This window comes from Leuciscus leuciscus (genome assembly GCF_965113295.1).
Source record: "Leuciscus leuciscus genome assembly, chromosome: 19".
Classification (NCBI taxonomy): Eukaryota; Metazoa; Chordata; class Actinopteri; order Cypriniformes; family Leuciscidae; genus Leuciscus; species Leuciscus leuciscus.
Genome location: NC_138743.1, coordinates 13,128,530 through 13,143,892, shown reverse-complemented (window position 1 = coordinate 13,143,892; position 15,363 = coordinate 13,128,530). Strand labels below are relative to the sequence as shown.

Genomic DNA, 15,363 nt, shown 5'->3' with positions numbered 1-15,363 from the left:
AAAACCCCTGGTATATATTAGGAATTTACAAACAAATGTGAGCAGTCATAAATGATTTTCTTTTTAAAAGTGGGTCAAATTCCCACCAGTCAAGAGTAATGAAAAGACAATGGGTTAAATAGATAACAGTTATATGTCTGTTATAATTAGAGTTTATGCTCACATTTGAAAAGAAATCCAGGAGGGACCCAAAATTTTAAAGCAGAGTGGTTCCTTCCAGAGAGAGAGAGAGAGAGAGAGAGAGAGAGAGAGAGAGAGAGAGAGAGAGAGAGAGAGAGAGAGTTTTGGATCTGTTCAGGGCAGTTTTCACATTATGACTGGGCAGACGAGTAAGAGAGAAAAAACCGGACACTTCTCATCAGGGTTTGACTGCGGACCGTGTGTCATGGGGAAACTGACGGGAGCATCTTTTGCGATTAATGGACACTCCGCGAAATGATGACAGCGGGGCATAAACATTTTGCTACACAGAACTTTATGAAATATCAGTGCTGAACATCGACTCATGGAGAGTTAGCGGGGCTGTTGGACTGCGCTCGGTGTGTAGCCTACAAGTCGGATTTTCTACGTTTAAGTTTTTGGATGTACTTTTTTTAACGATCGCATTTTTAAATTCTGTTTACTTCTAAGTCATGGCACTATATTTTGTTTACTTATTCGCTATGTTGGCTCTGATTTTGCCCGGAGATATTTGGGGAGCGGGAACCTACGCATCACGATACACTCAACATGTGGATGAGAGTCAGTCTGTATCTGCTGCACAGAGTGGATCTAAGGTGACCAGTAGACATAGGTAAGATACAAACGAGTTTTCATTTTAGCAACAACAGGTCTGAGTTGATCATTTGATAATTAAATCATATTAATAATAATAAGTAATACATTTGTACACTGAAAAATAAAAAAAATGTACACTGTACACTTTGTCATGTAAAATAAATGTCCTTCATGTGGTGGGCCTAACATCCAAATGAACTGATTTTAGAGATATGTTCTACTACATGTTTATATTAATAAAATAATCTGAAATTACTCTGATCAACTGGTCAACTGTCAAAGCACTTCATTAAGTAGTGTACCATTGCTTATTAACATTCAAGCTGTTTTTTCAAGATCACGTGGTGTGTCACACATAGGCCCACCTGTCTTACACGGAGCTGATATGCTAATATTGCAAATATAAGTTCATGCTGTTATGAGTTTACTAGTTTCTGGTCACTAAGACCAGTATGAAATCACAGACTCTAGTCCTGCCAGCGTGAGCTACTGTTGGACAGGTCTTCCCTTTTTTGGCATTACTAAGCAGACGTCAATGCATGTGCAATGGGAAGGAGGCCAAACGGTGAAGACCTTAAGTGCACTTATCCTGGCATTAGCACAACCCAGTGGTGTACAGAGGTTCTGCGGGAAAGAATGTGTTGGCCCCTGGCACCACTGCTTAAAGCTGTTTGAACTCTGTTTTGTTTTTACAGATGTGTGAAATATTACACGACTTGTGGTAGCTGAAACCCTCCTTCACAGTGTGTCATGTTTCCTGTCTGTCCAATATCTTGGATGATATCATTTGCCCCTCTACTTTTGATCGAGTTGTACTGAGTCAGTCCACATTATGCCCAATGAATAGCTGGTATGCACAAATGCTTTCAGTCCAGCAGAACAAATGTGTCAGTTGCCAGTAAAATGAATATTTTATGCTGACAAATTTTGTTATGCTATTTGCTATTTCTCTGCATGAAAGACTGAAAGAACCATATATATATATATATATATATATATATATATATATATATATATATATATATATATATATATACATACACACTGTAATATTACAGGAGGCTTTACCTTTTAACAAATTTGTTTTGTCAAATGCTTCTTGCACTCTGAGATGCATTGGCCGGAAACATAAACCTAAGTAGTTCCTGCTATGACAAAACTTATCACATTGCAGAAACTTTGTTAGTTTCAGCTTTGATGTAAAGTCTGTATACATATATGTAAGTAGCCTCAGCAAATGTGTGCACAGTGTTTGCTTGTTGGGAGATTGTGTAAGCATCTCACAAAACAGTTTGCTGAGCTCAACTTTATGTAAATCATTTAGATTTCAAATGGGAAATACACACTTTCTTACCCATAATTGCAAACGTTTGTGAAACTGGATATAACAAGTAAATATGATATGGGAGCAATGTAGGGACACTGACCAAGCCAAATGCTAATCTTTGTACAGAGATATTTTGGACAATGTAAAAAGGTATTTGGGCTTTATATGAATTTCTGTGGTTCTGCACATTAATGATGTATTGGTATCATTCAATGTGGAAAAAGTCTGAAAATAAGTCTAGTAGGGGAAAACCGTGAAAACAGATTTTCAAAAGGTGACCTTTAGATTGCATGCAGAAAATCTAATCTGCCTTTAGACAGCTTGCTTAAATATATTTGAGCTTTGTTTGTATGGATAACTCAATTACCCTGCAGGCCTACCCACGGTTTCTCTTTTGAGCGTAGCAATACATTGCCCTGTTACTGTGTATTCTCGCTATTATTTCCGTCCAAGTTCTGTTTCTGCTTGAGATGTTGAAGTGATACTTCATTCCTTGCCAAATTGGGCCCTGTGGATTTTTATCCTTTGAGGGAAGGTGTTTATATTCAGTCGCCTTCAGCTGGATGTTCTTGAGTCTGAGTGGCACAGGCCTGACACTTGCGTCTGGGTCTTCTTGTTTTTATGGCTAAGCAATGAATTTTATTCTTGTATAAAAATGTATGCTGGCAGGTGCAGTGTCTTAAAAATAATTAAATGACTGGAAGTGTTTACAGACAGAGTTCTTTCCAACACCAAAAAAAGTATACTGCTTCCAATCCTGAGCAACCATTGTGTGGTAATTAAACCGGGAGCAAGAATACAAGAATTCTGTTCACTGGAACTCATTCTTAAGACTGATCTTGAACACAATCAAAATGGATTTGTGTACATATGAGACAAAGAAGCCATTGTGACTCCAAAGTTTTTGTTTACTTTTCCTCTCTCAAATTTGATAAAGCTGAGAACCACTATTTCCTTTTTTTCTCATTGGTATACATGGACCCAGGCCTTTGTCTTTCTTTTTTCTTAAACCACCCCCAGACTCCAACAGAAACAATGGCTCAGTGTTCTACTGCCATCACTCTTTAGTTGTCTACCCCAAATACCACAATTTGTATGCGTGTCCTAATTAATGCATGTGCACACGTCCATAAATCCATCCATAAATTTGCTATTAATGTTGGGTTATATTCAGAATGTCTATACAAGCTCTTTCATCACACACTCAATCCAAATTTACATAGGCTACACAGTAGGATATACATATAAATATTTCACACTATTTTACAAACAAACACAACATTTTGTATTTATAATGCATGATGAAAAGACTTAGTCAATATTTAGGTCCACAGAAACACAAATAAATGCACCTTGTCTGAGATTGAGTGAGTATAGAATTTGAAAAGCACGGTTGTCTGTGGTGAAGATGTCCGTGTTGAACTTGTGTACTCTGAGTGTCTGGGCCCCATTTATTTGTATGTGTGAGAGCAAAGCACTTGCAGTTGATGCATCGAGACATTCCAGTCTCAGCACTGCTCATGATAACGAATGACTAACCAGGCTCAATGAGTTATTTTAATGAACCAGTCACATTGGATTCCAGCCTGGTTTCGATTCCATCTAAACAAGCTCCCTGAGAAAACAGCATCATTTATCACTTTAATCAGAAAATGTGTTTTTAAATCATACAGCTCTCCAAGGTGTTGGGGAAACTACATTAAACTCTCATTGAATATGAAGATAATTCCACATGAACAAAAATAAGTATCTTTTGTTTACCATATAGAATTTTTTTTTTAAATATAGTATTATCCATTGTATTATATGAAGTATTTATTCCAAATAAATACTATATGTGCCCAGAGCAGATGTATATATTTGAGCAGAATGGCGATATCTCTCCCCTCATTCTCTCACAGGATAGGTGGATGTTTAAGATATATACATCAAATAAACCCAAGTGACAAAAAATGTCTGAAAACCAAATAAACTCTTATTTTTTTTTGATAAGCTGGATTGGAATCATGAAGAATCATGAAGTTTCCAATTCTGATTCCTCTTAAAGCAACACTAAGGAACTTTTTCTCTTCGGTCTCCCTACAGGTTGCAAGCGGAATTTTCCATTACCGCTGTCGTAAATAATTTAGCCTACCGCAGCTACTGTCGCACGCACGCTCGCTGTTTATCTAGCACCGGCTTTGGAATGAACGATGTCCACAGACAAGGTAGAGTATGTTACAAGATTTCATGAAAGTATGATGTATTGCGACATCAGAAACGAAGAAAAACTAAATAATGACTATTGTAACGCTTAACGTAAAGCAAGTCAAATTTGTAGTTTTCTTATGTCTCATTCAAACTACAGAAACGCGACCCGGTTTGGCAAACTTGCATAGTGTGGTTATAGCAGATATAGGGCTGCAAAGCGAATCCAGAAGTGCCTTCACCCTGTTACGACTTGATGAACCACTGATACGATTTTGGAAACATTATTTTAAGGTAAAAAAATTTCCTTAGTGTTGCTTTAACGATTTCAGTTCCTTATCGGTTCCATTTACAATTTTTGTTTTTTAGTTCTTTTAAGGAATAAATATTTGTAAAAAAGAAAAAAAAAGAAAAGAAATGCAATGCCAAATGATGAGATCATTTCAGTAATAAATAAATGTAAAACAATCCTTGCAAAAGGTGTGTTTACAGAGACTTTTTAGATACTTTTCACAGTTTTTTTAGAGGCGACATTACTAAACAAACAAAAATGTGCCAATATATTCAATTCATTAATCAGGGTAAAGACAAAGAAGGATAACCTTTTTTTTTTTTTACCCATTCAATAACTATACTAGAACAACAACAATAATAATTAAAATTAGTATTATTATTATTATTACTATTGTTGTTAAAAAATAAATTTGACTGTAATTTAAATTAGGGGGATTATTTAAATGAAATGTATTAAAAATAGGGGGAAAAAAAGAAATGTATTACTATTGTACTGTTAAGTAAAAAAAAATTTATTTAAAAATAATAATCGAGATTTACAAATTATTGCTGTCTTAATTTCTTACCTTTCAATCTTAAATCTTAGTGCTTTTATTTTGGTGGAAAAACCCAGGAAGATTTTTTTTTTTGTGTACAAATTTGGGAAGATGGCAGTCATAATAAGTGACCTAACAGCTATTGCAAAGATGTACTTCATCTGAAACAGCATTTACTGTGAACCAAGCCTCTCCAATAAACTGCAAACACCAAATGTGACCCTAAGACCACAAAACCAGTCACATGGGTCAATTTTTTTAAATTGAGATTTATACATCATCTGAGAGCTGAATAAATAAGCTTTGATGTATGGTTTGTTAGGATATGACAATATTTGGTTGTCCATTTATGTTCGCAATTGTGCTGCATTCACTCACAAAAATAAATGTTTTATATATTTACGGTAGTAAATTTACAAAATATCTTCACGGTGACGGAACATGATCTCTTTACTTAATAGCCTAATGATTGTTGGCATAAAAGAAATATCGATAATTTTGACCCATAAAATGTATTGTTGGCTATTGCCACAAATATACCCTTGCTACTTGTGACTGGTTTTGTGATCCATGGTAACAAATGATGAAACGTGATGTAGCACGTCAGACTATTTATATAATTACAACGCAGCCTTGCACATAGTAATAATAAAAGCCATAGTTGTGTATGTTTGATTCATCATTAGAGTCTCTCATTCGGGAATCAGACTACACTGGTCAGCTGTAAGTTTTGATTTACCAAAAATAAGTGGTTTATAAGAGACATTTGTTTAGTGGTCTGAATATACATGCGCTGAATGTTTTGTCTCACTAAAAAGAACTGGAGTCATTTGTTTGTGAATCAGCCATGCGTGTCTGTTTCACCCAGTAGATTTAGTAGCGGTGTTGTTCAGTAGTGCAGGGAACTCTGTCAGATAGTTGGCCATTTTCACATCAGTAGAAGATTGCGCATGCTCTTAATTGAACAGAATGTACAACGCAAAGACCCGTCCCCCATAGTTACTGTTGCTATGTCCGACAAGCCATGGCGCTCTCACGCCAAACATCACATTCTCACATAAAGAGGAGTAAAGAGGACACTGACCAACAGACAAGACAGGTTACTTTTGGTGTGAAACAAAGTCTCAGCTTTCAAATTGTCATTTTTTAAGAAGTTCAAACAATAAATACTGTTTTCTGGCTCTTTAATGTGTCACAACAGATCTGGTTTGTTTGTCGGTGTTATGATTGGTCAGATCGCTTGACAATCAAACTCTTGGTGAAGGGGGAATTTGAATAAGGACCAGCTCTTGTTGCCAACCCTAATGCTGCCATAACCTTGCTAACTGGTTGCACTGATGTGATGCTTTGTTGGTGTCATTGGAGGAAAGTGTTGGTTTTGAAGGCCAATTATTTGTACTTTTATTACAGATAACTTTTTTATTTAGTTATGTCTACAATGAAGATGGCAGTCCTCAACCATTTGAAACGAAGCCTTAAGAATAATAATTTGCCAATGCTTTGTACACAAACAGAAACTGGTGTGCCTACGTAGTGACAAGGACTGTAAGCTGTGTAATGGAAGATGGAGTGGAGACCTATGTGAAACCTGAATACCAGCGCTGTCCTTGGGGCCAATGTTCCCATGTGGTTTTGTAAGTATTCATGAGCAAAAACACTGCCAAACTGCATTTCATTTAATCTTGGTTACCACTAGCTATTATGACAGTGTCAAACTGGAAAGTTTTGGCCAATGTCCCTCTCTCAGCGGGATGCATGTCCACCAAACTATTTGTGGAATGAGATTGGAGAGAAATTGAGACAGAAATCTGTCTCTGATGAAACTGCTAATGTACAAGTTACTTGTAATGTTGTAATTTTAATAATTTTTTGAGAACAAATTTCAGCCATAAGTCCAAGATGAAGTTGACCTTTTTCTTAGGTCTCAGTAAACCTCAGTTTTATCCAAGATCTTCAAAGACAGCCATAATACTAGTCCCCTATACAGAAGCCACATCACAAGAATGAATGGAGTATAAACAATGTTCTAATAATAGCAACAAGTGCACTTGAAAGTTAAGTAAGACACACAAGAGGCTTGCCAGAGCAAAGCAAACACTTTCAAAGATTTTAATGATGTACTGAAAGCTTTGACTGAATAATATAACAAAAACATGCCCAGAAACAACAGCTCTAAGAAAATGAAGAACAGGCCTTTATTGTGCTGTTTCCTCACAGAGTTGTGGCCTTCTGAAAAGCGATACATAGCCTAGGATATGAACGTAACAGAAATATTTGCTATCTGCCTACTTGAGCAGTGCCATTAGAGACGCTCCGGTTAAAGTTGTGAAAGAGGATTGAATTAAACTTGTCAGCTTTAAGTCTCCATTTTCATAAATGTCAGAAAAGTACACACATATTAAATCTTCAATTTTACAACAAAAAAGTCAAGTTGGACTAGTATACATATAGTTCATATTCATAGTTTCAGCTCTTGTTAGAACCGAATATGACAAAATATCTCACACCACAGGTATCGGACTTTTAGAAGACCACGGTACAAGGTTGCCTATAAAATGGTCACAGAGATGGAATGGAAGTGCTGTCATGGTTACTCAGGTGATGATTGTAGTGAAGGCTCCTCTGCCACACAGGACAGCAGTGGCAGACATACCGGTGAAGAAGGTATGGTGTTACACTTCCCCCTAGAATGCATAAAGGGAGTCAAATAGATCTGCTAGGTTGTGATTTTGAGAATATTTTAATTGCTGCAGCATTCTGTTTTTATTTTATGTCTTAATCAAAAAACATTATAGGTATAATGGGTCATGGGTCATGCATTCTAGGGTTAAAACAGGAAGGTAATGTGCTTACTGAATTAGTAAATGTTAAATAACTTCAATGTTAATCAATGTTATTCATAGGGAGAAGTGACAACAGCAAGATTAAACAACTTGAGGAACAAATTCAAAGCTTGAATAAAGACCTTCACAACCTCCAGTCAACCGTACACAACATGAATAAGAAAATGCACGAGGAATCTCGAAGGGAAGGCATCAGTGGCGGCAACAATCTAGCCGACGCTGCCCAGTCAGGGATGAAGGACACCATTCACAGCATCCAGACCAAACTGGACATGCTGGACAACATGACACAGGTCCATGACAAGACCCTCACCAGCATCAACAACCACCTTGTGGGCAGCAATGGAATTGGGAACGAATTGGATAGTCGGTATAGCACATTTAAAGAGGAGATTCTCAGGGAGCTGGAACGGCGAGTGACACTGTCTTGCTCGTCTTGCCAAGCTGGAGTGGAGAGCATGCAAAGGCAACAGCAGGAAGACAGAGAGAGGATCCGAGCGCTGGAGAAGCACATCAGTGTGATGGAGCAGCACCACCGTCAAACTGTAGAGATGCTTGAGAGGGAACTGTCACGCTCTCAGAGTTGCTGTGATTCCCTGAGCGATCTTGACAGGAGACTTAGTGCCATTGAGAGGAAGGTCAGTTCGACTGCAGAGACGTATGATATCCTTAGAGGACGTCTTGAAAAAGAGTTGAGAGGATCAGGCAATGGGAATGGTGGTCGGGGAAAAGCACTTGATGAAAAACTGAACAGTCGTCTTAGAGACCTGGAGAGAAGACTGAACGGGACTGTGAGAAAAACTGAGCAAAAATGCTCCCATACTGAAACAAGTATGAAGGAGTTTGTCCAGAGAGAGATCGGCCAGATAAAAAACTCTGTCCTCAATCGAAATGATGATCATGGTTATAGAATATCTACCATGGAAATAGGCATCCAAGACTTGAAACGTTTCATTAACGATCACAAAAATAACCTGGAACGGTTAGGGAACAAAACAAATGATCTCGACAGTGGACTTAAATCAGCGATTAATTTGTGCACAGAGACGTGCGGTCCAAAAGGGAGTGAGACAGCAGATACTGTGAAAAGCCTGGAATGGAAGGTTTTTGGCAATGAGGAGGACATTAAGAAGTTTGACACCAAGCTAAAGGAATTAAGTGTGTCTGGTGACTCCTTATTTGACCGTATTGAAGATCTAAGCCATGACGTTCAAAAAATTAAGGATCTGACAGGACAAAATGGAGAACACTTTAACCAAATCATCACCGATGTGGAGAATATGGGACGTGATTGCGACATATGTAGTACGATAGAGAGCGAGCTAAAAAAAATAAGAAACATAACCAGCTATTCTTTTAATACGTTCCAGGGAGAACTTACAGATTTACGCAAAAAGGTAGATTCAGATGAGTATGTTTGCTCGCAGGTATGCTCAAACCTCCAGGAGGAAGTGGGCAAATTGAAAGAAGAGGTAGAGAAATGCACAGGCCAATGCATGAACAGTATGACTGACCATAAGAGGAACATAGATAATCAAAACACCATAACTCGCAAGCTTGGCAAAGACCTCAAGTCCATTCAGGGTGAGCTCACAGGAGTAATCCAAACGTTCAGCTCCATCAATGACACTCTGAAAGGCTTCAGGAACACCATACAGAACCACGGCATCTCCATTTCTGATCTGAACAGGTCTAAGGACAAAATTTACTCAGAGTTAGATCAGATTGAGGATGATTTTAACAAGCACAAAGAAGACAGTAAAGGACGTTTTGACGGCATCAGTAGCTTTAACAGCAATTTGATGATTGAAATGGGAGAATGCAAACTTTCTCGAGAAGGGCTGGATAAGAGACTCTCGAAGTTGGAGGATGTCTGCAGTAGACTGGATTCCTTGTCAGTGAACCTTCAGACTATCAAAGATGGCCTGAGCAAACATGTCTCTGGGCTTTGGACGTGTGTTAATGACCTAAACTCCACAGTTATCTCACACGGTGAGACCATCAACAGCATTCATGATGTTCACTTAGAGAACATTCGTGGCAGGATGAACAACCTCAACTCTTCCATACTGCACGTTCTCAAGGAGTTCCAGATCTTCACTGAACAGGACTTTACTGGTAGGTTCTTATCTATTTATCTTATCTAGTTTGGAATAAGTACGATTTTTTAAAAATATTTTTGAAAGAAGTCTTTTATTAACAGTTTTCTATTTGAATGTATTTTAAAATTGTATTTATTCCTGTGATGGCAAAGTTGAATTTTCAGCCTTATTACTCCAGACTTCAGTGTCACATGATCCTTCAGAAATTATTCTAATATACTGATTTGGTGCTCAAGAAACATTTCTTATCATTATCAATGTGGAAAACAGTTGTGCTGCTTAATATATTTGTGGAAAATGTGATACACTACCATTCAAACATTGAAAAAAAATATTTTTTAAAGAAATTAGTATGTTTATTCAGCAGGGACACATTAATTTAGTAACATTTATAATGTTTAAAAAGATTTATATTTCAAATAAATGCTGTTCTTTTTAACTTTCTATTCATCAAAGAATCCTGAAGGAAATGGATCATGGTTTCCACAAAGAAATTAGAAGCACAGCTGTTTTCAACATTGATCAAATAAATGCAGCCTTGGTGAGAATAAGAGTCTTAAAAAAAACATAATTATTCCAAACTGTTGATCGATAGTGCATATCAAGACAAAAACAAATGATATATTTTGTCATAAGAATATCTAAATAAAAAATCTCTGCTTGTGAAAAAGAAAATACAATGTGGATAAAATAAGGTGTTATTTGAGTCATGTTAAATATTATGTTGATGACAATAATGTCAAGTCTGGCGTAACGGTTATGTTCTGTTTTATTGTCATTGTGTTCTGTTTTCCCTGTACTGGTTTGCCTGTGTTCCCCTCCGCTTATTAGTTTCCATATTTTCTAATTAATCATGCACTTTTTGTTCGGTTCATTAGCTCTCCCTTGTATTTAAGACCTTAGTTTCTTCAGTGCATGGTTCCTTGTCGTCGTTATATAGTGGTTGTGTTATATTTCCTGAAGATACTCCTAAAAGTGTTCCTTATTTAGATTTATGAAAGATTGTTTATTATCTCAAACATAATTTATTATCTCAGTAGTGCGCTCATTACTATAACCAGCCATAACATGACATTTGAGAGGAAAAATACATTAGTGTAGTCAAAATAAAACACTGTCCTGTTGTGTGACAAGCTACACTCCATCTAAAATATCAGCCAGCATTTTTTGCAATTATTACAATGACTTTTGGGCCAATTCTCAGGACCTCCTGGACCACCTGGTCCTCAAGGAGAGAAAGGATCCAAAGGGCCTCCTGGGCCACTAGGAAATCCAGGCAGAGAGGGACCACAAGGGAAAGTGGGGCCAGTAGGACCTCCAGGTAAATTAATGAGTAAATGAATGATTTTTTTTTTATGATTTTTTTTTAACAGAACTGGCAAAATTAATAATATTTTCCTATACATTTTTCCTAATTGTCTCCTATTTAGGCCTCAGAGGTGAACAAGGTCAGTATTCTTACTATTACTACTGCCATGACTTTTTCTTCTACTATTACAGTAAAATGATTTTACTTTATATTAATAAATATAATTAAAAAGTTGTTTTGTCTGTTCTTGTCCTTACCAGGACCTCCCGGAGAGGATGCCAACGTTCCAAGACTGTCATTCTCAGCAGCACTCACACGACCACAAGACAATGCAGGCACTATAGTCTTCAACAAGATCCTCGTCAATGAAAGAAAGGCCTACAATCCAAAGACAGGTATGTATGTTAAAGACAAGCATATTGTATGTGAATAAAGGATTGTCATAATCATAAATGCTCTTACCAAATGTATTTTGACAGGTTTGTTCACTGCTCCTGTGAAGGGGCGATACTTCTTCAGTGCAGTCCTGACAGGTCACAAGAATGTGAAGATTGAGGCAGTCTTGTCTAAATCCAATTATGGTATTGCCCGTGGAGATTCGGCAGGCTATCAGCCTGAGGGTCTTGAGAAACCCATGGCCGAGGCACGGCACACTCCTGGCTCCCTGGTCATCTTCAACATCATACTTCCTCTGCAGGAGGGAGATACTATCTGCATTGACCTGGTCACAGGTAAACTTGCCCACTCAGTGGAGCCCCTGACGATCTTCAGTGGGATGTTGCTCTACGAGGAAACAGAGGACAGATTGTAAGACTCATCTGAGACTCAGTGAGGACATATCAGATGTAAAACTTTGTATCTGGACAAATCGTGAATTATTATTTTTTTGAACACTTTTACATATTCAATGTTGAATAAGGTTTATGATACAAATTTTATGCAGGTTTCATTTATAAAAGGCCATGAGGACACACAGGATCGTTATATTTATCTATTATCAGAACAATGAACTGAAATTTGTATATGGTTGTTTTTTTTTTTACATTTTATTCTTGAATGGTAAGTCATATGTTTATATACTGTGAGTGGCCAATGTTTGTTTTTATTAAAATGCAGCTGGGAGCAGCAAAGTTCCTTCTAAAAAACCTAGCCCATCCACGTCATTCGTTCCGGAAGAGATGAGAATGAGTGACTGTCAAACTGGGATAGGACTCAAGTGGAATATCTTACATGATTATACATTAACCTTACGCAATCTTTATTTGAAGTGTCAAATTACTGATTTGCATCAGTGTTTAGATCTGAACTATTAACTTCCATCATAGTACATATTTGAAGGTGATTATTAGATTTTTTTTTATGCAAATAAAGATAATTTGTGGTTGTCAGCAGGAGCGTTGCAAGACCCTTGAAATATTTCTTTCCCCAGTAAATATTACTGATAAATCCTTGTCTGAAAATGTATATAACCATATACCACACTGAGAATGATTTTTCCTGATAATATTTCAGCAATATTGTCATTTCTATCAGCTATTTAGAATCAGAACTAGTTATGCCAAATTCATGAATTAAGCAATCTTCTGATTTAATAGTTTTGCAAAAATTCTGAATTTGTTCATGATTCAGTTTGATTCATTTGATTGGTTTGCTCACACACTGAATTGTTTGCAGTGGTTTCTCAAACTGAAAAAGAAAACAAAAAGAGCGCTGGATAAGGTGTATATATACCTACAATGAATTGTAAGAAACAAACCTCACAAATGTCTTTTATCAGTGATTACACAGCGCATGCATCTTGTGAACTCTGTAAAGACAATTTACAGTATATCCACATAACAGTATAAAAAAGGTAGGCAGTGTATTGCAGTGCATATAGTGTATTCACATGTGCACAATACAGTGGATTTACAGCACTTCCCAAGTAAAGAAATACATGGATAGTAAATATTTTTTATTATTTTGTTGTTTAATTTTTTTTAGAAAAGACAGAACATAAGCACAACTATGTGGGAAACACCCTTCAGAAGCAGGCTATTTTGTTGTTTGTACGTTTGAAAAGGTTCTGTCAGCTTAAAAAAACGTATCTGTACGTAGACGATCTGATGTTCAATCTGCCAGCAACTGAGAAAAGACTGAGAAATCCAATCCAAGCCGAGAAAGTTAGCCTATATACGTTCTTTATTTAAAGCTTGTATAAGTGTTTAAAAAAAAAAGCTTGTATAGAGATCTATATAAATATACAGTTAAGTACCTTTTCGCCCACTAACAGTTCCTTTACATTTACCAGCCAACCAGTGTAGCTTCACTAAAATACACTTGAAGAAGAAGGAATTCATTTTAAAACGATAAAAGATCTTTTCTCAAGATGGATGCAATAAATATTACACATGACATGATATTTTCTATTATTCCCCATTTCCCCACTGTGTTATTCTTTCATATTTGCAGCACATTTCTTAATCTCACACTTAATCTCCAAATTTGGAAAAGTAACTATAAAAGGATGAATTCAAATAAAGCAGGCTGTGCAGAGAGGGACATTTTTAGCCATGCCAGAGGCTAGATCAAGAAACTTCTAACCCATCCTCTGGTTACTCTTCCAAAGAAAACTATCAAAGTTGTTTATGCTAGATGCAGAAAAGATTTCATCCTGGCTATCTTTTTGTCAATGGATTTTTATTTTGTCTCTCTGGACTGCAGATGTTCTCTAAATAGACCAAATCTAACAGCTCAGAATCTGCATCTTTGCCAGACATGTATTTGTGTGACCTTAGCTGTCTTGGTGGTCTATGCCTAATGTTTTCTTTAATACAAAGGGATTTAAAGGACTTTGCACTAGAGTCTAGGACTGAGATCAAACCTTGACCATTCAGTCCATTTAAACCTTCAGAAGAGAGGAATTACTTAAAAGGCCTTTATAAATATTACTTCAAAATGATTCATTTTGCAGTAGGGGCTGATTTGCTTAATTTGCAATCGGGACCAGGTTATATCAGCTGTCTAGGCATAGCCTGAACCATATGTTCATATCTGACAGTTTCACCTTGCTTCTCACTACAGGTATTTCATAGCAGTATTATAAATCAACAATGTAATGTATCTGACTGTTGTACAATCCAAATAGTCCTCAGATTATTTTCTTCTTCCAAACTGAATGTTGAGTATTGGATATACATCACTATATTTGCAATGCTGGTTTCTAATAAAATAAAACATATTTTTTAACAATTTTCTTTTTGTGTAAAGATGTTATTTTTCAAAAAGCCTAGATTTAGATTTTTTTTATTTTACTAGGAAAAGTAGCCTACTATGATAGTGTTCTGATTCCCTTCAACCAATCACACGCTCGCTCGGCCTCCAAAGCCCCGCCCTCCAAAGTCTCATTGGCTAAAAAAAAGCGCGGGCCACTCCACTTATTTATATAAAGTTAGCGCCCTCTAGTGGACCATTTTAAATCTTCCCCAAGTTTTCCTATTGAACCCTACCATCTTCCTGAGAAGAATTGCGTGCGTGCTGGTAGAAGTGATAACATTTTAAATTATGCATGACTTTGACTTCATGGTGAGAGAATCATATCCCATATGAGCATGGCGCGAGGAAGCCTCTCTTTGTGATAGATGTCACTTACTGTCACTCATTCAAAAAGTTACTCACACGCTTGAACAAATTGCCATGAAATCTGATAGGCCGTTCCTCGTCAGGCAACTCAACCCCGGTCAGGTGCTACTGTAAAAGTGCGGTAATTCTACCTGCTGAGGCCGCTTCTACATAAAAAAGAGGCGGGGACAATGAGGCGGAATTTAGGCTACATTTACATTTACATTTACATTTATTCATTTAGCTGACGCTTTTATCCGAAGCGACTTACAATTGCTATATATGTCAGAGGTCGCACGCCTCTGGAGCAACTAGGGGTTAAGTGTCTTGCTCAGGGACACATTGGTGTCTCACAGTGGATTCGAACCCGGGTCTCTCACACCAAAGG

General features: G+C 37.1%; 1 protein-coding gene across 1 annotated transcript; it reads left to right on the top strand.

The window, feature by feature from the left end:
- Positions 1-285: 285 nt before the first annotated feature.
- emilin1a (elastin microfibril interfacer 1a) lies at positions 286-14,608 on the top strand. The gene is made up of 8 exons (XM_082146624.1): positions 286-793; positions 6,636-6,755; positions 7,634-7,785; positions 8,025-10,082; positions 11,271-11,387; positions 11,497-11,514; positions 11,636-11,770; positions 11,855-14,608. The coding sequence occupies exons 1-8, from the start codon at positions 633-635 to the stop codon at positions 12,184-12,186; spliced, it is 3,093 nt and encodes a 1,030-aa protein (XP_082002750.1). The 5' UTR covers positions 286-632; the 3' UTR covers positions 12,187-14,608.
- The last annotated feature ends 755 nt before the right edge of the window (positions 14,609-15,363 follow it).